This window comes from Colius striatus, chromosome 2 (genome assembly GCF_028858725.1).
Source record: "Colius striatus isolate bColStr4 chromosome 2, bColStr4.1.hap1, whole genome shotgun sequence".
Classification (NCBI taxonomy): Eukaryota; Metazoa; Chordata; class Aves; order Coliiformes; family Coliidae; genus Colius; species Colius striatus.
Genome location: NC_084760.1, coordinates 87,722,346 through 87,747,601, shown reverse-complemented (window position 1 = coordinate 87,747,601; position 25,256 = coordinate 87,722,346). Strand labels below are relative to the sequence as shown.

At 37.3% G+C, this 25,256-nt stretch overlaps 1 protein-coding gene across 2 annotated transcripts in view; it reads right to left on the bottom strand.

The window, feature by feature from the left end:
- The window catches only part of PPP2R5A (protein phosphatase 2 regulatory subunit B'alpha), a 47,067-nt gene that overhangs the window by 17,323 nt on the left and 4,488 nt on the right, over positions 1 to 25,256 (bottom strand). For both annotated transcript variants that reach the window (XM_061991393.1, XM_061991392.1), the window contains exons 2-3: positions 9,227 to 9,423; positions 4,199 to 4,300 (exon numbers count right to left, since the gene is read on the bottom strand). In XM_061991393.1, the coding sequence (XP_061847377.1) occupies positions 4,199 to 4,300; positions 9,227 to 9,423 (299 nt within the window). The remainder of the gene's footprint in view (positions 1 to 4,198; positions 4,301 to 9,226; positions 9,424 to 25,256) is intronic.

Here is a 25,256-nt window from a genome sequence, read left to right as displayed (position 1 = left end):
AGCCCTGCAGAGAAGGACTTGCAGGTACTGGTGGATGAAAAGCTGGACAGGAGCCAGCAATGTGTGCTCAGCCCAGAAAGGCCAACCATATCCTGCACTGCATCAAAAGCAGCATGGCCAGAGCAGGTCAAGGGAGACGACTCTGATCCTCTGAGTCCACTCTCATGAGATCTCACCTGCAGTGCTGCATCCAGACCTCGGGCCCCCAATATAAGGAGGACCTACTGTAATGGATCCAGAGGAGGGCTACAAAAATGATCAGAGGACTGGAGCACCCCTCCTATGAAGGCAGGCTGAGAAAGTTGAGGTTGATTTGCCTTGTAGAAGAAAAGGCTCTAGGGAGACCTCATCATGGTCTTCCAGTACTTACATGGGGCTTATAATAAAGATGGGGACAGAATTTTAAGTAGGGCCTGTAGAAACGGGACAATGGGTAATGGTTTTAAACTGAAAGAAGGTATATTCAGACTAGATGCAAGAAGAAATTTTCTACAATGAAGGCGGTGAAACACTGGAACAGGTTGTCCAGAGAGGCAGTAGATGTCCCATCCCTGGAAACATTCAAGGTCAAATTGGACAGGGCTCTGAGCAACCTGACCTAGTTGAAGATGTCCCTGTGCATTGCAGGGGGGTTGGATTAGATGATCTTTACAAGTCCCTCCCAGCCCAAACTGTTCTATGATTCTACTGATCTTTTTCAAGCTAGAAACTAGATAAATTTGTTAGTGGTTTGTATTGAAATGGATAGCATATGGTTGCAAGGAGGCTATTAATACAGCTTCATAGGGATTAATTTTGGAATTAAATTTCATTAAATATTTCTGTAATAAATTCCTGGATTAAACGTTTCTATCAATGACCACATCAAAGAATAGTCACATGTATTAACTGCTTAGATGATGCCACAATATCAGAAGCTACCACCAGGAAAAGAAAAAGGAAAAGAGGTATGCCAGGTTATCAATAAGAAAGGACAAGTTGCCTTTCAAGGTCTGGAGTAGAAAATACAGAATGAAACTCAAGGATTGCAAAGTCACAGTTAGAAATCCAAGGAAAAAAAAACCCTGCTATGCACTTATAAGCCTTTAAGCTGAGAATTACCCATCGCATAGCTAAAATCATTTACACAATGAAGCTATGGAAGTGACAGATGAAATCCAGGGATATTTCAGGAAGATCCTGACAGTACAGAGATTAACGATCTGAAACATGCTTGAGGAAATGCATTCAAACCCGAAAGTTTTCTCCTCCAAAGAAGCAGCCACTAGAATAGTCATGGAATATGCACCTTTGATGAGTGAGGACTAAATTGGCATATCTTGTTTTCCCTAAAGGTCAGAGCGGGGAAAGATCATTAATAGTTTCTGTCCCTAAACAGACACGGAGACTGTAATAATCATTAAGCATAAAAAACTAAGTTAAAGCATAATGCTGGAACATCTTGGTACAAGATGTCCAAGATTAAGTTTAGGGTATCAATTAGAATCAAAATCAAGGTACGTCTCACCTATAAAATAGAACAAGTCAATATCAACACAAGATTCTCAATGTATGATAACAAATTAATCAGTTGCCTATCTCATATCTAATATAGTGACAGTATCCATTAGTAACCACTTATATAAACACATCCAATCCCAGGACCACGACTGTTGCTATTGTTTATCTGGAGGCTTTAAGAACAAAATTTAGTGCTCAAAAATCTAGCTTCTAAGTTCTATTGCAAGGAGGTTTTGTCCGCTGAAGGAGTGTTAATGCAGTTCTGATGTTTATAGAATCATCTAGCTTCCTGGTAATTAGTATCACCGCTCCTAGAATATGTACTGCTGATAAAAGGTATCAAACAACTCTGGAAATCCTTGGGAGCCTTGGGAAGTCCATGAAGCTTTATCGGAGGCACTGCAGGAAGCCATCTGCAGTGGCTGTTTCTGGGTAGTCAGTCTGTCCCTTCTCCTGTATGCCAATGTTTGCAAACTTAGAAGCATAACAATTATCAATAAGGGGACAAAAATGGATTTTAGCCAACAGATACTGTCTGCTCCCATAAATAAAAAAGAGACACATATATACACTCAACTTTGGATTTAACTGCACCATTACCATTCAAAATACTAAAATTGGGGAGACTGTTGGATTTAGTCTTTTTGCTTCTCAAAATTGGTCTGCTTGAGTTAGAGACATCAAATGTAACTCCTATTAGTTTAATGATTTGATCTTTGTTCTTGCAGAGACCACTAGAATATTACCGCTTTAAACCACCAATTCCACCAAATCTGCAACTCCACAAACAAAATACACAGTCATTTTAATGTCAACCTGTTCAGCCTAGTTTGGCTGTTACAAACTATCTTGGGTACTGCTTTAAAGCAATGTCTTCCAAGTGGCACTCATTTCACTGAGGGACTAAAATCTTTTGTTGTGACTGCATACACTGGTAACATGAAGCCATCATCTATCGTGTTATTTTATAGTGAAATGCCAAGAGATTCAACAAGAGAAATGCAAGAAATATATTTTTTTTCCTTTCCCTCAAAATTGGCTACCTGACTGTCAGACCAGGATAGGAGCCTGAATTTTTTCTCTAAGTGAGCAATCACAAATTACAGCTGGCAAAACATTTCACACACTCTGCCCTCCTCTGCTTTTTAGGCTATACCAAAATTAATAATGGATTTTGATGGAGGGAAACAAAACACACAATCCCCTTCCTCCATACACAAAACCTGACAGTTGTAGCAGCTTTGTGCTCTTGGATGGCAATTAGTTATCAAACCTAGTCTACTACCATCCAGTAGCACATGAACTGTAAAAGAGAGGAAAACACAAACTGTTTCCATTGTGCTGCAATGAGCAATCTATTCTGCAATTAACGACCAGGCAGCCCAGCCAAAACTCATTTAGAAAAAAGCAAAGGAAAAACCTGAAAGTTAAAAGTCGAATAATACCATGAGCTCTGAATTTCTTTCATTTTCTCTTGGACAAGCCTAAAGCACAAGTGCACTGGTTACAGAAATGATGAGTCTTCTTCTATAAAAAGAACTGAGAGTTTACTTATGACCTGAAGTGAACTGAGGTAACATTTACAAATTTTACTTCTGAGAGACAGGGGCATTCTGAAGTTAGATGATGCCACTACTGACTATAAGAGACATTTGCATATGCTTTGCACCCTCTCACCCCTACAAAATCTCTCCTACAAAAACTCTCTCCTAGTTCAGTTACAGCCATTTGTCCTATGAATTAGGATCAGCCATATACCACTACCACAGCCTTTAACCTGCAGAGTCATTTTTTGTGAAAACTTGTTTCTTTCCTGGTTTAAATCTCAAATACTATCCTGAACATATACCCTATAGCCAATATTAGAAGTCCATTCATTGCTACATTAGAACTGTAATATTATAGGGAGAGTAATATTTTAAGTTTTAGGAGAAGAGAGAGAATAGTACACAGACGTGCAATAGCTATTAATCTTCTAGCCACTACTAGGTCTTGCTTTTTAACAGACACTGCTTCAATAAATTCAGCAACAAACTACTGGAGATTTGAACTTGGACAATAACAAGTGATTTAGGTTCATTCAAATTTTCACAGTTAAAGTCAGCAGTATTGCAAGTCAATCACGTGATTGATACAGCAATGCTACAGAAATCATGAGATTGGCACAGAAGTGCAACAACGGAATAAGTAACCAACTGTTACCAAACAACAACACCTATATTGTACAGTTTTTGCATGGAAGAGGGTGGGATGAATGAGGAGATATCTATTTCTTGCTCAAAACACAAATAAAAGCTATCACTTCATTTTTTTTTTGTTACTGTCAGAAGAAACTGAACTGTAAACATCCACTTATGCTTTACTGAAATTACACAAAACAAGTTGCTCCAGAGCAGAAACCAAACCTCTAAAGAACATAATTACCTGAAACATGCATGTATTAAAAACCAAAATACATATAAAATACATATATCACACTTAAACAGTACAATAATTCCATTTAAAAAAAGCTATTTAAGCATTTGGAAGACTAACATTCTGCTGTATTTATCTATATTCAGAAACACACCTCTTTTCTGCCTCTCAAGTATAGAACTCAATTGTACTATAAAGCAATTTTGACACTTACCAAAAGGCACAAAATGACTGAAGTATCCATTCACGTGGAAGGTTGCTTGAAAATAAAGAAATCACATACCTGTATGTGAGGCCATGAGGCTTCAAGAGTTGGTTCATCTTCTTCCGGATCAAAATCTGGGTTATCACTAGGTGGAAGTGTTCTGAAAATATTAGAACTAATCTGCAAGAGAAAAAAATTTGTTTCATTGTATTGCTTTTTATGATTCCACATATTATACTCACCAAGGTACTGCTTTTATCTTAAAGTAACATGAAACAAAGCCATCTTTTTAAAAAAGGTAATGTCATAAATCACTTTTATTCTTTCTCTTTTCAAAACTGCTAAATCCAAAGAGCCAAAAGGCTGAAACAAGTTAATGAAAATAACAAGAAAGTAATTTCTGTCTGAATTGCTTTACAAGTTTGTAGCTAGACATGGTCAAGTTCAAAAATTTTTCTCTGAAACCATGACAGTCAACAGAAAATTTCAGTTTCGCCTTATTTTTTACTATGTGACACTCTGAGGTTTTACACAACAACAAATACAGTATATGACTAACAAATTATGATTCAAACAGAGCTCCCTTCAGATGTAAGGCAGACAGTCCCACAAACACACCTAATTTTAGATTCGTCACTTTAGTTAATTTCAAGATATTTCTCACTTTGAAGTAAGAACTGAACAATAGTTCAAAATTTTTCATCTTTCATAATTTCAAGATGTTTTGAGATTTTGGAAAGTCAGAAATAAATCAAGAAGTTCAAATTGTTATGTAACAGAGTAGCTTTCAAAACAATTTCAAAAGGACAAGTTTAAAAAAAGGCATCTTCAGGGATTTTTGAAGTATGCAGAAGTCTGGACAGAAGGCTAAACTTTCAGATGGCACGAAGAAAAATAAATGACATCTCTTCTACCAGATGTGACATACTGGATATGAAATATCTTAAACATGAACAAGAGAGAACAAAGTTAACTTCATTTCTGCATTTTCTACTTTTTTTTTTAGGAACACATTTAGCCCAGCTTCTCCAAATCACCTTACAAACTCTTTATAGAAAATGTCTGACTCTGCAGCAAATGCCACTGCATGGCTTCCATGGAGTCTCCAAGGTGTTTGAAGAATCTTGCAAAAGGACTTTAAAAGATACTGAAGTCCCACAGCTGGCTCTGCATAGAAGAATCAGCTGCCTCATTAAACAAGATTCAAAGCTATTGCATAAACTGACTTTTCATTTCCTCCTATACGCTTCATTCTATGTTCTGGCTCCTGTTGGTATAAGGCAAAGATGCAGATACTGCTGTTCCAGAGCAGAAAGGCAATGATGTTCTATATGGATGGAAATACAGCTCTCTCCTAGTTCACTGAACAGCAGGAAAAATACCTGAAACGGTACAGCTGTCTTTTAACATGAACAGAAGGAATTTGGCATTCTGGAGCACAAGAGAAACTGGGTGAGGGGAGAAGAGGGGGAAACAGAAGTCTGAGAGAATGTGAATTTCAATCAAGCACAAAACTTGAAGCTACAATTATAGTTCTGTTATTTGATATTGTCTGCTCTTATTAGGTATTCAGTAAAAACATCCAACATACAGATGAGTCCCCTACAGAGACTTCCCTGCCTCTGCTTACAACTCTTCTGGTAACGTCTCCTGAAAATGCATCCTTTTTTTCTAAATGCATCTTGCTGAACTGAAACAGTCAATCCTTTAGCACAGAACACAAAGTTTCCAAGTCCAAAACAAAGGTACTGACTACTGAACATACTTCTGTGGCAGAAGCATATAGCAAGTGTGTTGGCCAGATCTTTAAAAAAATGAAATCTGTGATTTTTGGAGTACTCTGTACTTCTACTACTTCTACCATTATCAGTCTCCTGAGAACATAAGAAACTTAGAATAGTTTGTGTACCATTTTTATGTAGCCTGCTTCCCTAAACAACTGGTTCATATATTTCATTATGTTGGAAATACTTCTGCTTCCCATCTTGGTAACAGCATTGACGAAAAATGTGGTTTGGGTTAAAACCGTAATTGTTTTTCTACAAGCAAATTTTTCTCTACATCCTCTCATATTATTTAAAACATCCCTTTTCCTTCCTAAGTGGGGTCTTATCCCAAAACTGTGATTTAAGAAATATAAGGTATAAAAGGCTTCTACAGCTGGACAGGCTTCCAGAGAAACACACCATTAGCTTTCTAAATTATAAAGTTTTATGGAAGTGACATGTGGAAACGTCTCAGGTAACTACTAACATACAGCAATTATATTTCCTTGGATGGTGGTGGGGAAGGAGCTAAGCATTTGAGGAGGTAGTAGATTCAATTCCAGCTTCTGAGCATGCAGATAGGCATACCTGATGGTTTTTGAAACTCTGAATTCACAGCTTGTGCAAGCTGTTAGGATGTTCTCTGTAACAGGGTTTTGACACGTTGGTGGGGAATGAGGGAGATTGTTAGGCAGGAGAGGGAAGAGTAATGTGTACACTGGAGGGACATTTCTGTTATACTCCCAAACCTGGTGAATGCTAGAGCTTTCTAACTTTCCAGGAAATTTTAAAACTTTAAATAGTCACAATGTCAATCCCTAAGTAGTTTCAGAGTACCTTCTACTGAGAATTTCCAAACAGAGAAAACACTAGTTTCAGATGACCAAGAAAAGAGGTGCACAGACCACTGTGCTATCCCTTCAAAACTATTTGTAGGCAAAGCTCTTCCGCAGTTCTTAAATCAAAGAAATTACAGGAAATCCAGGTTGCCTCTGGCACTACAGCATATGGCCTGCACATCTGCCTAAACAAAGAATGATTTATTTAATAATATTTTTCCATTCTTAGTGCTACCCATTTGCACCATTGCTTTCTACCTCAGGATGCGAGGGACAACTACATGACCTATTACGGTGTGGAACTGGCTTGGTAGCTATCATGGTAACAGAGACCATGTGAAAGGAAGGAATGCTGGGAGACCTCCTCACCTGCACAGACCTTGCCTGTACACTGGGCAGAAGCATTTTTTTCTCTTAACATCTGTAAGGGACTGTTGACTTTCCTTGCAGTTGCCCAGGTCTTGTGAAGGCAAACTGGGCTGCTTCCCTTGTAAGCTGGAGGAAAGGTGTCCCAGGGCTAGGGAAAGGCAAGGGGCTTTGGAAGGAAATTGGACCTGCTTCTGCCACTGATGCCACTCAGCTTTTTTTCAGAAAATTGTTGTAGCCTGTTCATCCTTTACTACCAGTCAGATGATAGTTGGGTTTCATTAGGGTTGATTTCTACTTTTGTCACAAAACCACTATCCTTCAAACTCTGCAAGAAACCCAAATGACTTTCAAGTTAGTAACACTGAATAGTCTAAAATCTTTTAAAATAAACTTATATCACATAGAAGTTTTACTATCAAGAAAGGCCTCAAGCCTGACACGTGTGTTGTTTGGAGGATGAGATCCATCCAGAGTTCTTTCTGAAAGCTGGTACATCGTCCTAATTCGTAGCAAAGACCTTTTATGCTGCCAGTTGCCAGGGAGACTAGAAATACCCATTCAGGCTTGGAGGGATCTTTTGTCTCAAGCTCTAAAAAATGCTCTCACTGAGCATTTAAGGCCTTCATTTTCTGTCATTTTATGGCAGAAAAGGAGATGGAAATTTGTTATGAAAGGAAAACAAGTATCTACAGAGTCCAATCATCTGTGCAACAACAATAACCTCAAAAGACAGCTCAATATCACCTTATCTCCAAGAAAAGAAAACAACTCCAATATAAAAAAATCTCCCTTCAACAAGCATGATAGGCTAGTTAGTATACTCTTCCAACAAGAGGCTACAAAGGGCACACAGAGTAAGAAAATACCACAGGGATGTAGGCTTGTTGCCACCAGCAGCAAAACAAAAAAAAAAGCCAAAGAAGAACTGGACATACCCTGACCTTTATTTTCTTGTGCAAAATAACCCACTTAGGAGAGAAACACAGGTCCTTTAAAAAACAAAACTACAAAAATATTCCAGCATTCTAGATCATCTGTGGAACTTAATGTGTATCTGGTGAAACAGTCAGAATGAATAAAAAGGTTTCAATAATCCTAGCCCTTCAGTATAATGGCAACATTTCCTTGTTTACTTAAGATCTGATCCTCCATATTAGCTGTTCATAGAAAAAGAAAACACAAAAACTCAACCAAAAGCGAACAAAACGTTAAGAAAAAAATATCTTGCACTGTATGAAAAACTGCAGAAGTTGTAGCCCATGTGTGAACTAGTCTACTTATGTTCCTGATGACCACTTTTGAAGTTCAGCATTGTACTTATAGAAACTTAACCCAAGTTTACAGAACCATTAGCTTCAATGCACAAGTATTTAGTCATATTCTTTTTAAAATGTAAAATCTCCAGAAAATTTAAAATATTTCTGATTACTGTCAAATGTCCTGCAGTTGTATTTCCTGTATATGTTATATAGGCATGTCCAAAACTTCACTTACATGGCATTTGAAGATGCATATAAAAAAACCTAGGAAAGTTGGCAGATAATGACCACAATTATTTTGTTGCTTATTCAACAAGCCATTTGTAGAAATTGCACAGTACGAGTCATCCTGTGGTTTACAACTCCAGCAAACCACTTAGACTACTCTAGCAGAGCTTTCCAAGGCCAAAACAGTAACAAACAGCCATACAAGTATTTACAAAGTAGAGTTGCTTTCTTACACTTACAGACCTTGCTGTTGACACTAGTACCCACAAAAACTTTTACCAGAAAACTTTAGCCTATCGCTCCACTGCCATGCTTAAATAAACAGAGGCAGTACGGAAATATTGCCATTTTCTGAGTGAAAGCAACTTCAAAGCTTCCTCAGACTGCAAACATCTGCAATATAACAGTTCTTTCATTTTAATCAACCTGAATGCATCATATTTCAGCTAATAATTAAAACTTTCAAGTTGTTTGTTTTTACAAGCCTTTCTAAACAAACTTGTAAGCCAAATTATCATTAATGAATTATATTATATCGTATAAGCAGGATAACCAACAGCAATTCTGAGTTAGATGCCATCAGGGTTATAATCTGATTAAGACATTATATTGAAACTCAAACTACAACAAGGGCATTCTACTCACCATTTTCACTATGTCAGCATAAGCTGATTCGACAATGACTCCACGATTTGTTGAAACATATTCAACCAGTTCATTCAGTGTTGCTCTCTTGATTTCTTTGCTTTTCAGGTCTGAAACAGAGTCCATGAAGTCAAAGAGTACACAACACTGTTGCAACTTCTGACAAAAAAGATCTTGCTGTTCATTGAAGGTGGCATCTATTAAAAAAAACAAACACAAAAAAACCAACACTTAGAGCTGCAGAAGCAAACTGCATATTTCTAATGTATCTTTTTAATTAAAATTTGCATAGTTATCATTTTATTATGAGGAATACTATGCTCTATAGTCAGTAAATTAATAAGCAATGATGTCAAAACTGAAAACATCTGTTTAAGGTTAGAATGAAAGACAATTCACAACTTGTTTCATACAAGAAATGAAAAAATATTTATGGAAAACAAGGTCCTGAATTAACTTTATTTGAAATATGTAGACATTAGTGAGTACCAAGTCCCCCTCAGCTAAAGTCACATACAGAAGCAGTGCATCAGACTAACCTTTCATTCATCCGATTTGTCTCATTCCGTTCCCTAATCCTTTATTATGTAACCTGCTTAAAAGCTGTAAAATCTGCTTCGAAAGAACTTTGTCTTTTTGCCCCAATGCAAAATACTTCACATACTTTTGACATCATGTGATGAATGTTTCTCAAGAATCAGCTCCGATATTTCAAAAGATTTAATCCTGAATTTTCATGCTTTGGTCTAAATAATTTATTAGAGTCTTGGTCACGTAATGTTTTCCATCTTTTTTGGCCTATTAAGACAACATGTTTGTCTGACTTGGCATTTTCATTTCAGAGTGCAGTCTCTCTATAAGCTGATAAGCAAAATTCTTCCATTACTATTTCACATTAGCTCTAAAAAACACAGATTAAGTATGGTACACTTAAAAAAAAAATCATACATCCTTAAAGTATGGTAACTGTTCTTGCAAGGTCACGACAAAATCAGTCACAGTTTTAATTGAAAAACAGGTTTAATGTGCTTTTTTTTCTTTTTTTTTTTTTTTTGCTGGAGTTCCAAGCCACTCCAGCAACAGACCATCACCTCATCTCATCTATCAGCCTGTTGTGATTTCACTTCTTCTGGTGAAAAATTTATATTTCCAATTTTATCTGCAAATAAGGAATGCTCTCCTCCTAAAGAACTTAAGATCTGTCTATACCTTAGCTTCATTCATTGACTGCAGCATTATTAACACTGCTGTTTCATAAGGAAATTATCAAGACAAGAAAAGGCAACTGCCTTGTAACACATAGTACTGGAAATCTTAAGTCACACTTCAGAATTTGAACAAATCACAAAAGACCTCATGCTTCTCTGCCATTTCAGGATTAATCTAATTAAACAAACTTCATTTGAAGTTTCATTTTAACAACCCAAACAGCCTTTGGAAATGACAGTTGCCCAAGTTTCTTGCCAAAACACCTTCCATTTAGTGGCTGGAACAACAATAGTCAAGAGTGGTTTTAATAATCAGTAATTATCTGATAGAATTCTTTCTTTTCCATAAGCAAAAAGTAATTGCTAAAATGGACTAAAACGCCTCCACTGTAATCGCAACTGCTCACTCTGCCCAGAAAGTTCAAGCACCGGGAGATTGTATTCTATTCCCTCTCCTCATCTGACAGTTATGATCCTATTAACTAAGTATAATATCTTCAGCAAGCTTATGAAAGAGCTAGCAATTACTATTCCCTCATAAAGAACAATTTACACTTTTCAATGTTAATTCTGCATTTTTAACAATTTTTTCTTTTGAATAGAAATCTTGCAAGATGCTTATTTCACTCAGATAACTACAAAGACACAAATTGTTACACTCTGCAAAATAATGAACATCAGCTGTAAAAACATTTGTAAGTTACATAACATTTCAGCTCAGATCTTCTAATATTCTACAGTGGATCGCATGTGTAAGTCATGTATCATAGCAACAAAGCAATAACAGTGACATAGTGAGGATAAAATCCAAAAAGCCTAATTTAAGGAACCGACACAGGGAGAACAGCTTTTCCTGACACTAGCCCCAAGCTGACAGCCAGATGCAAACAGGAGGAAAACTTACTCTTACTCTTCCTCACTACAAACTTAACTGCACTCCAAGTTACAGAAGCCTAGCACTGAGGTACAGCTACTACAGTATTATTTAGCTGACATTCAATAACATGAAGCACCAGTAACTCAAATTTACCAAGAAGTTTCAGAAAAGAACACACAGCATCTGAATACTCTGAATAGTGGCTAAAACAGACTCAAGACCTAAGGCGAAAAGGAAGTAACAGGAATTCAGACAAAATAATAAAATTGTTTATTACTTTCCCTAGACTATTAGAGAAAACTCTGCATTATTCACTTTTAGTTAGACACTAGAGTAAGAGATCATACCTCTCCCACCCGCTGTGCACCACCAGCACATTTCATTAGCAAACTGATGTATGCCAATGCATCCATTTTTCATGCTTACAAGGGGAATTGTAAATCAAGACATCTGCAAGCTATGAAAATTATGTGCAATCACTGTAATAAATAAGGTAAGAAGAAACCCAGTTCTGTTGTATCAGCACTTGTCTTCATGAGCTCAATACCTTCTTGACACAGAGTACATTTATCTTGGGAGTGTTATGAGAGGTACCATGGGAGCCACCAAGTAATTTGGGAAGATTTGTCACATAGTGTTCTTAACTTTTTTAAGCCCTGTCTTTAACCACCTTTAATTATCCCAGCACAGCAGTAGCTAGACAATTCTACATCACAATAAAATTATATTGCAATAGCTTACTCCAGTTGTATAAATAAAATAAAAACTGTGCCACCATAATTGCCTCAACACCAGAGCTTTTAGCTTTAGTTGTTTAACAACCTCTGGCATGATTTTTTTTTTTTCAACTTCATAGCTATCAAGATTTACACCACACATCTGATGTTCAAGATAACAGCTTTTCTTCAAATACTCTAAATACCATAAGGACCACAGAAGATAATCTAGGTTCAAAGTAGACAGTGGATGCCTCAATAAAATAACCATGTTTACAAGCTGTACTTTGAAGTGAGGTAAAACAAAGCTTGAATTCTATTACCAGCTTGTCCCTAAATTGCTGCATGTTGTTGGAAAAGATACTTTAGGGAAAAAAAAGTAGAGGGACAGAATCAAAACATGAGAAAGCCTAAAACAGAAAAAAGAAACAAAGGCATACAATTCTATTAATAAGTGTGTCAAGACACATACATTAAAATACATCCCAGAAAATGGTCTACATATCGTCTGACTTGGGTGACCTAAATGCAATTGCCCCAACTTTGTTTTCTAGAGGCTGCTCAACATAACTATTATTTCAGGAATTTTTTTAAATCCACTGTTAGAACTAACCTCAGAGAGGTTGGTTGTAAGTTGATCTGAGGTCCTTGGAAAGGTAGTAGTGAGATTTTAGGCAGCCACAGAAAGTAATTCTTAATCAAGTATGATGGTAGGAGATCCTAAAGACAAAAATTTTCATCCAACATCAAAATAATTATTGGAAATTATGATCCACTTTAGCCATGACTCTAAGGATATTTACCTGCCTCTAGTCATTTCCACAATAATGATAAAATGTTGGTAATACATGAAAAGAGTTTATCAGCAGACTATTTCTACTATTTACCAGACAACCATTATAGACAGTAGCCACAATATCAAAGGATAAAAAGTTACAAACATGTTGATTTTGAAGTTCCTCCTGAGTAGAATTTATTGAACATTAAAACTGCATGACTGTATAGATTTGTCTCTAAATACAATGCTTTCAAATTTATAAGGTCATTGATCTGAGTCTAAGTATGGAATATTGAGTTAAAAGATGAATTGTTTTCAGGGGATGCCCACACAAAATATACATAAGGAAAGATGGTTCACAGTCACAGAGCTACCTCACTAGTATATAACTGCAGAGAGAACCACTATATCCACTAACCAGGGAACTACAATAACATCTTCCCACAGGATATTTCTCTCATCTGTTTACAGGCTTGGAAGGAAAAGATAGCTACTTCTCCTTTCTCAAAGAATTGTTTACCCAAGACCTTCCATATAAAGCCAGAGAACCTAACATAATCCTTGCTTATCAGTATCAGGAACCAGAATCTAAGTCCACAAACCTCTCTCAACTATACAAACTGGAAGCTTGGAAAACATACTTTTCCTGACAGTAATAAATAAACTCTCAAACATTTGCAACAAGTTTCCTTTTTTGGTTTTTTTTTGTTTGGGGTTTTTTTTTGGGTGGGTGGTGGGTAGAGGTTTATAATATCTCTAATTAAATATTTCTACTTTTCCTGAAAAACTACCCCAGGAAGCTGCAGAAGCCAGAAAAACAACCATGAAGTCTTCCTCTGACAGCCTCTTAAAGCTGTTTACACACAGCCCTTTCAAACACTTAGGGGACAATAATATTATGGAATAAAGTGCTGTAAATTGAACTTTGTGGGCAGTCCTATACTTCTACATAGTTCCCTGACAAACTGAAATCCAGACCGAGATTGATACATGACAAGGAACATACCATAGTTATGTCATATTTTACAGTGTGAAGTTTAACATTTAGTCTCTGTTGTGAAGTTACATTTACGCAGCTGTAGTCAATGGTAGAGGGATCTGCTAGAGAAGAATGAAGCCATAACACCAACATGGAAAGACGAGCACATGCACTGATGAGACATTCAGTTTTGAGGTTTGTTTGTCTGCTTTCTTACTTATATCCTCACATCAGTAAGTTTTCAACGCTGTTGTACAGCCCATTCTTTTCAGAGATAGCATTACTCTGGAAAGGGCTTAGTCTGGGAATCTCTGCCCTAGTCTACAAAAATCAAGCATAGGGAGTCTTGTTTAACCTAAATTTAAGACTTTTGTCCTGGGGTGTTCTTGTGTGATCTCTTGTAGCATCTGGGTGCCGATGTTTTATGTTCCAGCATTGTTTAAAAATGGAGTTTGGATGTAAGTGATGTTACAACAGGGGACAGACAGAATAGAATATGTTCCTGAGTTCTCAGAAGTGTACATTTGCAGCTTGACAAGCAGCAAAATAATTGGCTAACAATGAAAAAGAGAGAGGTCTCTCTCCCCACTACTCCCTTATCATTTATTCCTCCCTTCCCATCCTCTGCTCCATCACATCCATCCCTCAGCACTGGCTCTGGAACTTGTCAGACTTTTGTGAGCTGCTTTAACTCAATAACATGGCCATGTTAGTGAGGTTAAATGCCTTCTGGAGGGGCCTAATGTGCTTCAGCTCTGGCACAAGATAAGTGTTAGGAGCAGAAACTACTTTCAGCTGCAGTGAGCTGTTTAGTCCTTGTCTTCTTTGGATCTGTCACCCAACTATAGAGGTATGGGATAAGTGAAAAATCCTACCTACACACATAGTTAGCTACTTTGATACTTTTTTTGAATAATACATTTTGGGGTTTCATTTGGATTTGTTTGCTTGCTTTTTTGTTTTTCTGGGTTTTTTTAAAAATCACGCTAAGCTTTTAAAGAAAGAAAAATGTAGTCCCTGTATAAAAATCTCACAGTATACTTGGCTATACTGGTAGTCTGTAACATTCTCCAGTAACTCTGCAGACCTATAAAAGAAGTTCACACAATTCAAGCTTTTGGTAACTCAGTAGTCCAACTGAAACTGGTGGGGCTACTCACTCCAGCACCCTATGTATCCAACAAATCTTGTAATTATTTCCAGGTTTCCCACACAGAAAACTTTGGCATTCTAAGGAATAAACACCATTTCTTATGGCATGCTAAGGAATAAGCACCATTTCTTAATGAACTAGGGTCATTAGTTTTGCCCCTGCCCCCTCCATTCAGAGTTCACAGCACGTATTTTTCACATTACCTGTTACTTCGAAGTCTTACAGCTGTTAACTCAGCCCTTTCCAGAGTTTCGGGAAGTTCCTCTGCATGTTTTCAATAAATTGAGCTATGACTTCCCAGGTCAGATAGAACAGTACTATAGGTCTCAAAAGTTAACCAACTCCCTATACAGCACTAAGTTTGTTCACTAGAGAAGGAAGTTTGGAAGACAAAATAGAATTCTATTCTCAAACATTTACACTACACTGAAATTCATAGTATTTATAGGAGATAATTAGAATAAAGACTTGGTACAGAATTAAAGGTATAGAAGGCACAGTGGTCAACCTGTCTAGGACCCCCACATACTCATACTAACACTGGATCTCTTGATTTCTGAAGCTGAAAGTACTGCAAAGGAGCAATCATAATAATGAGCTGAGCTTTTGCTCTATTTCCACCTACAGGTAAACTATTCTGCAGATGGTCATCAGGCATGATGTAAACTAAGAGATCTGCATGTACACTGTGACACCATACACGCTCAACTGTCCCTACAGCATGTTTTACTCAAGCTGATACACTCCATTCTCCAACCTGTTATGCAATGTCAAACAAAAACTGCCAAAACCAACCAATCTGATAAAAATTCACCACTTAAGTAAATCTCCTTTTTTTTTTTTTTTTTTTAAATAGCCAAGAAATAAGAACTTTTGCTTATTACACTATTCTGGAGTTAAGATTAATTCTGTGATCTATGCCAGGGAAGAAAAATTAAAAAAAAAAAAAGAAAAGAAATTATACATTAGAAGTAAAGACAGATAAGGGTAATAATCAACAATGACACTTATTCACACACAGCACTATGGTTTATGAAGTTAATTACAAAGTCCAGGCTATACACAATTTTAATGTTGTTTACTAAATACTCCTGGAAAGCTCTATTCCATCCATAACAGATAGTCTCATCTGCCAGTTGACTTTAACAAATCAGTCCAGAAAATCTGAAAAGCCTATGCTGACCTAAGAACATCTGTCACAAATTCTGTGACCTGACTCCTCGCTGTGATAGTAAGCTCCAAGTATCTTATCTACGTTGTTTCCAACATCTTTTATAAGCTTTGTTATAATCCCATATAGTTAACAGTCTCCAGCTATTACCATGTTAAATCTCTTGAGTTTAATGAAGATTTTGGTCAATGAAGATACTTCAGACAGTAAGAAAGTACCCTGCTGAAATGTTTTCATATCAACAGCCCTATTTCATACTGCCTAATTACAGAAGACAACACACAGTCAAATGCAAAAAGGTAATAGAAATTATTCTCTTGGTCCTCAAAAAGTTAAATAGTAAGACTTTAGTTACCAGGTCTGTCAAAATTCACCTCATTTCTATCACACTTTATCAAAAAGCAGAATTAAAGAACCATTGATTCCTTAAACAAAAAAAAAAAAACCTCAACAAACATATCAACTACTGGAACAGGAAAATAAAACACTCTAAAGTCATCCTTAACAAAATCTACAACTTGAACACCACAAAAGTTTCCTGAGGAGCACACCACCAGCTCAGAATCTAACTGAAACTCAGTAGAAAAGGCAGAAAAAAACCCAATACTGTCTGGTGACCTGACACACCTGCTTCTGAAAGTACCAAGAAGTTGAGATCTCCACATATGGTTAACCATATTCAAGTTCTGTTCAGTCATACTGTATTTATTAGAAAAGGCAAAGAAGTTTCAATACTTACATTACTGAAGTGCATGTTTTCAAATAGCAGTTGTGCTCCTCCTCTTGTATTTGAAACAACTGTTCTTCCACCAGTAGGGCAACTATTATGTTCCTCAATGCATTCATTTATGTTTCTGGCATACACTACTACTGTATCTGCTATCTTCATTAAAAAGCCATCAAGCAGTTTTAATGGCTGATCATATGCCAGGGTGGGGGGATCCAGAATATAATCAGGGGCCCTACGGGCTGAGCATTCGCTCCTGCAGGCAAAACATTAGCCCAAATAATGGTTTCATTGGCTTGCTGAAGGTATAACAGCTTGTGATTATTCAGTAATAGCAATCCTGAAATAACTTCAAATAGGAACTCTGCCTCTTTAAGGAAGCTAGTGCTAAATTTAAGGGTGATAAATCCTATCATAGAATTAACATACACAGACAGGTCTTTTAAACTTCGAGAAAGAGGGGAGAGTAACTGATTTGTGGAATGGGAAGTTATTTGTAAGGGATAGATGGCAATCTTTAACTTAAAATTACAAAAGTTGATACAAAGGCTTGAGAATTAAAACTGCTTTCCCAAAACAGAAAATACAGCTCCTAAATGGCTTTTGTTATATTGAAATGCAAAATAGGTTTTTGTTATGGTAAAACATACATGCTTTTAAGAAGTCTACCTAGCAAGAGGGTAAACAGAGGTCAAGGTAAAGTCCTGGGTGTATAAACAGGTCCGATCTCTCTCTTTAAAGTCATACTCGGGTTACATTGTAATAGCCACAAGCTGAAAGCACCCACAGAGAGGCTGGCACACAACAATTTGTTACTCCTGGTAACTCAGCGCTGTGCCAGGAAAGTTAACCACTGGCATGACCTAAGCCAATCTACAGAAAGGGAAAGTTTCTCAGACCAAGTTTCTGAGACTGTCAGATCAAAAGGATCAGAGGGGACAATCAGTATGATGCTGCTTGCTCTCAACACAAACTATTAATTACACTTTTCCCCAAGCGCATACATTTGCCTTTAAAGAAATGCTGTTTCTTGAAGTGTAAAAGTTCAATACAAATTTGTATTTTCACATAAAAATTTGAAGATGTAAAATAACCTTTTAGGTTGTCATCTCAAAACACATGAAAGAAGAGATGGTTATCAGGAAGACTCGACACGGATTCACGAAGGGGAAATCCCCCTTGACCAGCCTGATAGGCTTCTATGAGAGTGTAACCAGCTGGCTAGATGAGGGGAGAGCAGTGGATGTCATCTACCTTGACTTCAGCAAGGCTTTTGACAGTCTCCCATAACACCCTCATCAGAAAGCTCAGTCAGTGTGGACTGGATGAGTGGACGGTGAGGTGGATCGAGAGCTGGCTGAATGACAGAGCCCAGAGGGTGGTGATCAATGGCACAGAACAGAGTTGGGAGTCCTGTGGCCAGTGAAGTTCCACAGGGATTGGTTCTGGGGCCGGTCTTGTTCAACATCAATGACCCGGAAGACAGGACAGTGTACCCTCAGCAAGTTCCCTGATGGCACCAAACTGGGAGGACTGGCTGATTCCCAGAAGGCTGTGCTGCCATTCAGTGGGATCTCAACCAGCTTGAGAGTTGGGCAGAGAGGAACCTCATGAGGTCCAACAAGGACAAGTGCAGAGTCCTACACCTCGGGAGAAACAGCCCCATGGACCAATACAGGCTGGAGGCTGACCCACTAAAGAGCCGCTCTGTGGAGAGAGACCTGGGAGTTCTGGTTGATAGTAAACTAACCATGAACTAGTGATGTGCCCTCGTGGCCAAGAAGGCCAATGGCAACCTGGGATCCATCAAGAAGAGTGTAGCCAGCAGGTCGAGGGAGGTTCAGCTCCCCCTCTACTCTGCCCTGGTGAGGCCTCATCTGGAGTCCTGTGCCTAGTTCTGGGCTCCCCAGCTCAAGAGGGACAAGGAACTTCTGGAGAGAGTCCAGCACAGGGCCACCAAGATGATCAGGGGACTGGAGCATCTTCCCTATGAGGAGAGGCTGCAGGAACTGGGTCTGTTCAGCCTCGAGAAGAGGAGACTGAGGGTGGACCTCATTAATACTTTCAAGTACGTAAAAGGTCCTTGTCAAGAGGATGGGGCAACACTTTTATTCTGTAGTGTCCAGTGATAGGACTAGGGGTAAAGTAGCTGGAACACAAAAAGTTCCATTTAAACTTAAGGAAAAACTTCTTCCCTGTTCAGGTGAGGGAGCCCTGGCATAAGCTGCCCAGGGAGGGTGTGGAGTGTCCTTCTCTGGAGGTTTTCAAAACCTGCCCAGATATGTTCCTGAGTGACCTGATCTAGGTGGACCTGCTTCTACAGAGGGGTTGGACTAGATGATTTTTAGAGGTCCCTTCCAACTCCTACTATTCTGTGACTCTGTTATGACAAGGTAGACTCAGAAAACTGTTTCACATTTACGTTGCTAAAAATTAGAAGAACAATCTGAACAGCTCTGCTCCCTATATTATCCCAACAGCAGCAGGAATCTGTACATACATCACCAGGAGGTAAAGACAGCTGAAAAGCAGGTGACAAAGTTGTGCCACACTGATTCAGTAGAAACTCAAGCTCAGTGCTCATTATACAGTACAGTATTAAAAACATCCTTTACATACAGGAACATAAACACTTTGCTTGACCAGAAGACCAAAACAATTTAACTTGCACTTTTTAAGCTTGAAAGGACAAAACCTGTATTTACAACTATAGAAAGATCCCTTTCATTAAGCAAACTAGAAACATGCCCGAAAATTACAATATTTTATAATTAGTGAGGGTTGATAACGAAGTATGCCAAAAGTGGATCTGGTGTGGGGTTTTTTTTTTTAATTTATAAACTTGTATTCTTCCCTAATTACTTCCTCACCTTATCTTTAAGTATAAAATGAATTTTGAATAATAGAAAGCTGCTCCAGTTTGACATCACATTAGAAAATGCAAGTCAATATTAGAAATAGAGTTTGTTTGTATTTTCCCAGAAACTGAAGAAACACTCATGCCATTTTCATATGGCAAAATTGGTGCTGAGTGCAATATAAAAAATACCTTTTATTTGAAACCAAAGAGTGGCTGTTAAATAGCACTTCACAGAAGTATAGAAACTCATTTTGCAGTTAATTTAGCACTTAGCTATTTTAATGTGTGAGTGAATGTATAGGGGAGTAATTGACTAGGAAATCCATGCCAGGGAAAACATGCAATCTAGCTTTTCAAAAGTGAAGGAAAAAGCTCCTCTTCCCTTGAATACCTGTGTAAATCTGGGTGGAAGTACAGGTTTTGTATTAATTCCTCAGATGAATATATACTTTAGAAACTGGCTAAAACAGTGTTTCTTAATTTTCAAATTTTTCTCAGACAAAGAAGATAATGAGATACTTTATAATGGTGTTACAGTAGGAGGAACTAATATTAGACTGGAAACAAAGGTGAAATCCTGGTTCTGCTGCATTCAGTGACCTAACTCCCACTGGCCTCAAAGGGTCATCCTAAGCAAAAGAATATTCAAGCACTTGCAGGGTCTCTTTACCCATTCCACTTACATCAAGCATTTCATCTCACAAATAAAAAGTTGGAGCTAATTTTTACATAAATTTTAACCATACTCTAACAATTACGTTCTCTCTGTCAAAAACAGCAAAGAGAAAGTGTTCAGTAATGAGTGATCCTACACTTAAGTATATTCCCATTTGGTAAAATCTGTTGTCTGTTTTTAAACTCAATTTGCACTACTTTGATGTACCGAGTTTATTTTGCTCCTGCTTCCTACTCTTAAAGGAAAACACAGAGAAATATAAATTGCCAAATCTTGTCCTTCCCGTCAGTACCCTGGGAACCAGCCTATGCCTCTCTAGGTGGTTCTGATAGTTGCATCCTAATTTTTCATCTAAAAATGATGAGTGTTTTCCTAAAAAATTCTACAATGCTGAAATGCACTAATTTATTTCCCATATATAATTCAAAATCTATGTTTAATTCTCATAATTTCTTGCTGTTACATACATGTGGAATCAAAACTTATGCTGCTTAACAAGCCTTCAGTTTCACATGTATGTCATACTTTAAGTAAGCATAGGGGTTTTTTATGAAAGATATCATACACTTTTCAAAGTTTAGTCAATTCAGCTAAATTGGAATTTTTTTTAAAAAGTCCCATTACTCTCCTATTCTTTCCCATAGAATTTTACTTGGAACTGAATGTGTTATTATTTTTCAAAGGAACAACCACCTACAGAAACAAAGTAACCTATTCAATCACTTCTAAAAGTTCACTTGTTTATGCAGTGATGCACCCTGCTAATTCTCAAATACAGCAAGAGCAGAAATAAAGCTGTTTCTCCCTGCATAGTCAGACAAATTGCTGTGACTTTTTATTCCTGCTCTTCTTCAGGAAGATCAACCTCCCTGGCTCACGCTACGCTGTCCTCCTCTGAACTCGCTCACTCCACCTCCTCTTCCAGTTCTGAGAAAATCTACCACACTGCTTTCACCTCTGTTATCCACAGGTTGGTAACTCTCCAAGTGTGTGATGGTCTCAGATATAAACTTTTGATCAGTAATTTGAAAAAGTAAATCTTTGTAACAGACTAAAGGTTTTCCTGTTATGATTGGGAGTAGGCTTTAATGCCTTTTAAAAATCACTTACTAGAATGAGAACGTTTTCCTTTTGCAGCACTATTCTTGAATACACACGTGCAAATACCATTTTCATTGTTATCTGCACCTTGACCTCCCAGCTCCACAGCAAAATTTCTCTCTCTCTTCTGAATCCTATCAGATCAATGAAGCTGACAAAAACTATCATTTTTTCCAAAGCTTTGCTTGGTAAGGTAGTGAGAAAAAATGGCAAAGAGAAGACTTGAGACCAAGATAGAAATCTTTTCTCAGAGGTAGCTAGACAACACAACAGTACTATCTTTTAAAGTCTATAGCTTTTTCCCTTCACCACATTAATAGTAGCAATACATGCCACTACTTTAGCAGGCTACAGGTCACCTGCAATTCTGATCAGACTGTTGTCTCTTCTCGCAGCCTCTATAACCTTAAAATACTAAGGCCTTGTATCCTTCATCTGTATTTTACCAGTGTCTCAGCTTCATCTCCCACACCACACTCTGCAAACACAGTAGCTAGAAGCAGTACTACTAAACACAGTGATTGAAAATCAGTTTCATGCACTGAACATGGTCACTGCAGTTATGTTCGCATTTTTAAACTCTCAAGATTCTCATTTGATGAACCAACTCATCTGCAATCAATTCCTGATATACAGAACAAAACTCCCGAGCCCATGAAGTTTCAGGAAAACCATGGGAAGCTCAAAAAGCCACGGTTGCAATGAAAAAAAAAAAATCTATGAAGAAACTAGAAGAGAGTATGGGAAGAAAAAGTTGCAGAAAGTTTCACAGCCAACATGAGCATTGAGTCTCTAAATAGTGAGCTTTCAACAGCTGCTGGAGAGGAGTTAGCTTCTGGCCTCTCTTCCCACTTAAGCTTCTCCAGTCAGCCCACCACTTCCATACTGCCTCCTCACCTGTAACACATTTCTGGGTTCCTGCTTCTGGAAAAATAACAGGTTTTCCATACATACCTAGTTGCCATGCCTAGCAGTAATACGGACAAGAAAACCAAAGAAAAGCAGAGTAGCCTTACAGGGCACAGCAGGTGAGGGCAGCATGGTAGACCCTGAAACATCTGCACAGGATAGCATAGCAGACATTCAATCACCAGACTTGCTGCTGAGCATGTCTTAGAATTTGGATCAAATTAGACCAGTTTTCATCAAGATCTATGTGGTAAACCCCAAAGTACAATTAACATTAAATGTCAAGACAGTTAAGTTTGTGGGGTTTTAATACTGACATTGTACAATTTATTTTTACTTTAGTCTTAGAAACAGTTTGAACTGTTTTTGCTGAAACTAAGAAAATTAGCCTGAGGAACAGTTACAAAAAAACCTGTCCATACTTGGCATGGAAAACTTCAGTCCAAACAGTTTAGCAATGTTGTAAGCAGCTGAGAATCAGGTCTTGTGAAGGAAAATAGTAGGCGACTTTAGCTATGATGAGCTCTGCCTTGAAGTCAAAAGTACACTATGAAAGAGGCATTTTGTAGACAACATACTTCACAGGCCATGAATTCAGCAAAACTTAACAAAAACTACTTCAGTAACCCTCTGATAAGATTTAAAAAAATAATAACCAATGATTCAGATACTAAAAAGAGGCTGTCACTGTTGATCCAGCTTTTAGTGGTGCATTTTGCCAAGAGTCTTGTTCAACTGATGTTATTTACTACTTATCCATCTAGTGAGGCTGTGGTTCCAACCTTCAAAATCCACACACTGTTATGAGACTAAATATACTTTAGCCTGTTAGATAAAAGCAGGAGTTTGGACTACAACCGCATAGAAGTTGAATTTGATGCCCTTCCCAATGTGTCTTTTTTCATTCACATATCCCTTCTGTGCTTAAACAGGATATTAATCTGTCCAGAACTGTTGGTATGACACCTTTTCAAAAGCACTGAATATTTTTAAGATAAGTATTATATATATATATATATAGATATATATATAGATATTTGTAAAATAAATAGATTGAAACAATCTTCTTTTGATGAGATGACTTGGAGCAGTTAAGCAATTCCATTTGTATTTCCTACTAAATTCAGCACCTGCAAAACTAATACCTGACTAAACTAGAAAGAAACAAATATGGAAAAAGAAATCTGAGACTAAGCTGGCACACAGAAGATGTGAAAGATTTAAATAGAAAAGTTCATGTGAAGACTGTCAATAGGGTCTATATTTAGGAGTTGCTCTTGATGGAAGCATATTCTAAGACCAAAAATTCAAGTCTAAGGATAAAAAAAGGTCAATTTGTTAGGAATTAAAGACTAAATGTTCCACTCCATAAACTAGGAACAGTTCCTTAATATAGGAAAGAAATTAAACAGTCCATTTTCCATGTAACTACATTAGAATATTATAAAAATTCTTAAAACTTCTTTAGCTATTACAGTTTATCTTTTCCTCAAGATTTTACCTTAACTAAATAAAAGTTCTGACTACTTTATAGTGCATCCTCCTGAGATTATACATATGAGTTAAATCTAAATTCCTCACAGAACATCCTCACTCTTCGTCTGAAATAAGAATTATCTCTCAAGAAAAACTCATTCAAGAAGATCATTGTTGCAATGGATGCTGAATACAAATGGTATAGGATGGGAGACCACAGAAATGGAAAGGAAATAACAATCAATCACAAGGGATAAGAAAAAAAAATGCTAATCTGAGACAGAAAACTGTAATTTCACTTACAAAAAATTATTAAGGCTGTAATAGAAGTAAATGATTCTAAAATTATCAAAAGACATTTTCCTTTGGGAAGCAAAGGCAACTTAACACTATTAGAAGAAGAGAATTCCTCTCAGCTGTTTTTAACTCCACTTATTTTTGTCACTCTGAAGTACACGCTATATGACTCAAAATATTCAAAGTTTGAGGTTTGAACTGAACCCAATAGATTTAGTAACATCAAAGTGTTATCCATAAGCAAGTTTATTGGGCCTTCCTGTAACATTTCCACAAAAGCTTACCTTGAATGCAGTGTCTGGCTTTCAGTCAAATACAAGCTCTCTCTTAAGAATTAAAGGTCAAGAAAATACTATTGTGAACATATATTTTAGATCCCATATTTGAATGACAAAACTACACACTGGAAAGTCTTCCTAGAAGTGATTTATGCTGGTATACATCACCATTGTAACTCTCAGGCCCACAGAGATTGTTATAACCATTGCTAGCCTATAGTTGAAAGATTTTTGGACCACTCTCCTGTTCTTCCGCTGTTAAGGGCCAGAATCTGCTCTATGGGGAGACAGTTTCATTTGGAAGTAAACACCAAGAATTTCTTTTCATATATTTGTTCTCTGAGCATGATACAGATAATAAGCCTGTGGTGACATGCATCTTCCCAAATGGATATTCACTATTGAGAAGATCACAGAAAGACATCAGGAAATGTTTATTCATTCCAGCTGCACTTGACATGTTCGGTATACAGGAAAAAAAGGTCTATTTGCTTTACAACCTGATAGACCACATGAACTGTAATAAATAAAAGGAACAAGTTGTGTTTTCTATTCACAATTTTCCACCTGTATTTTTACATGCTTCTTCAAACAAAAGTGACAGTAACAAATATGTATACTTTTACTGTAATGAGTCAGATCAGGTTCCAAGGTCAGGCTGTATCTCTTCTTTCAAAAATTAAGGTGTCTGCATGTGCTGCTGCAGTCTTTAAAAACAATTTGCTATTGAGACAAAACTAGCATGTTTTAAGACATTATCAAAAATAACACTTCCTTTGCCACATTTCTTTAAACTTGACACACTCCATGAAGCTGCAAATCCT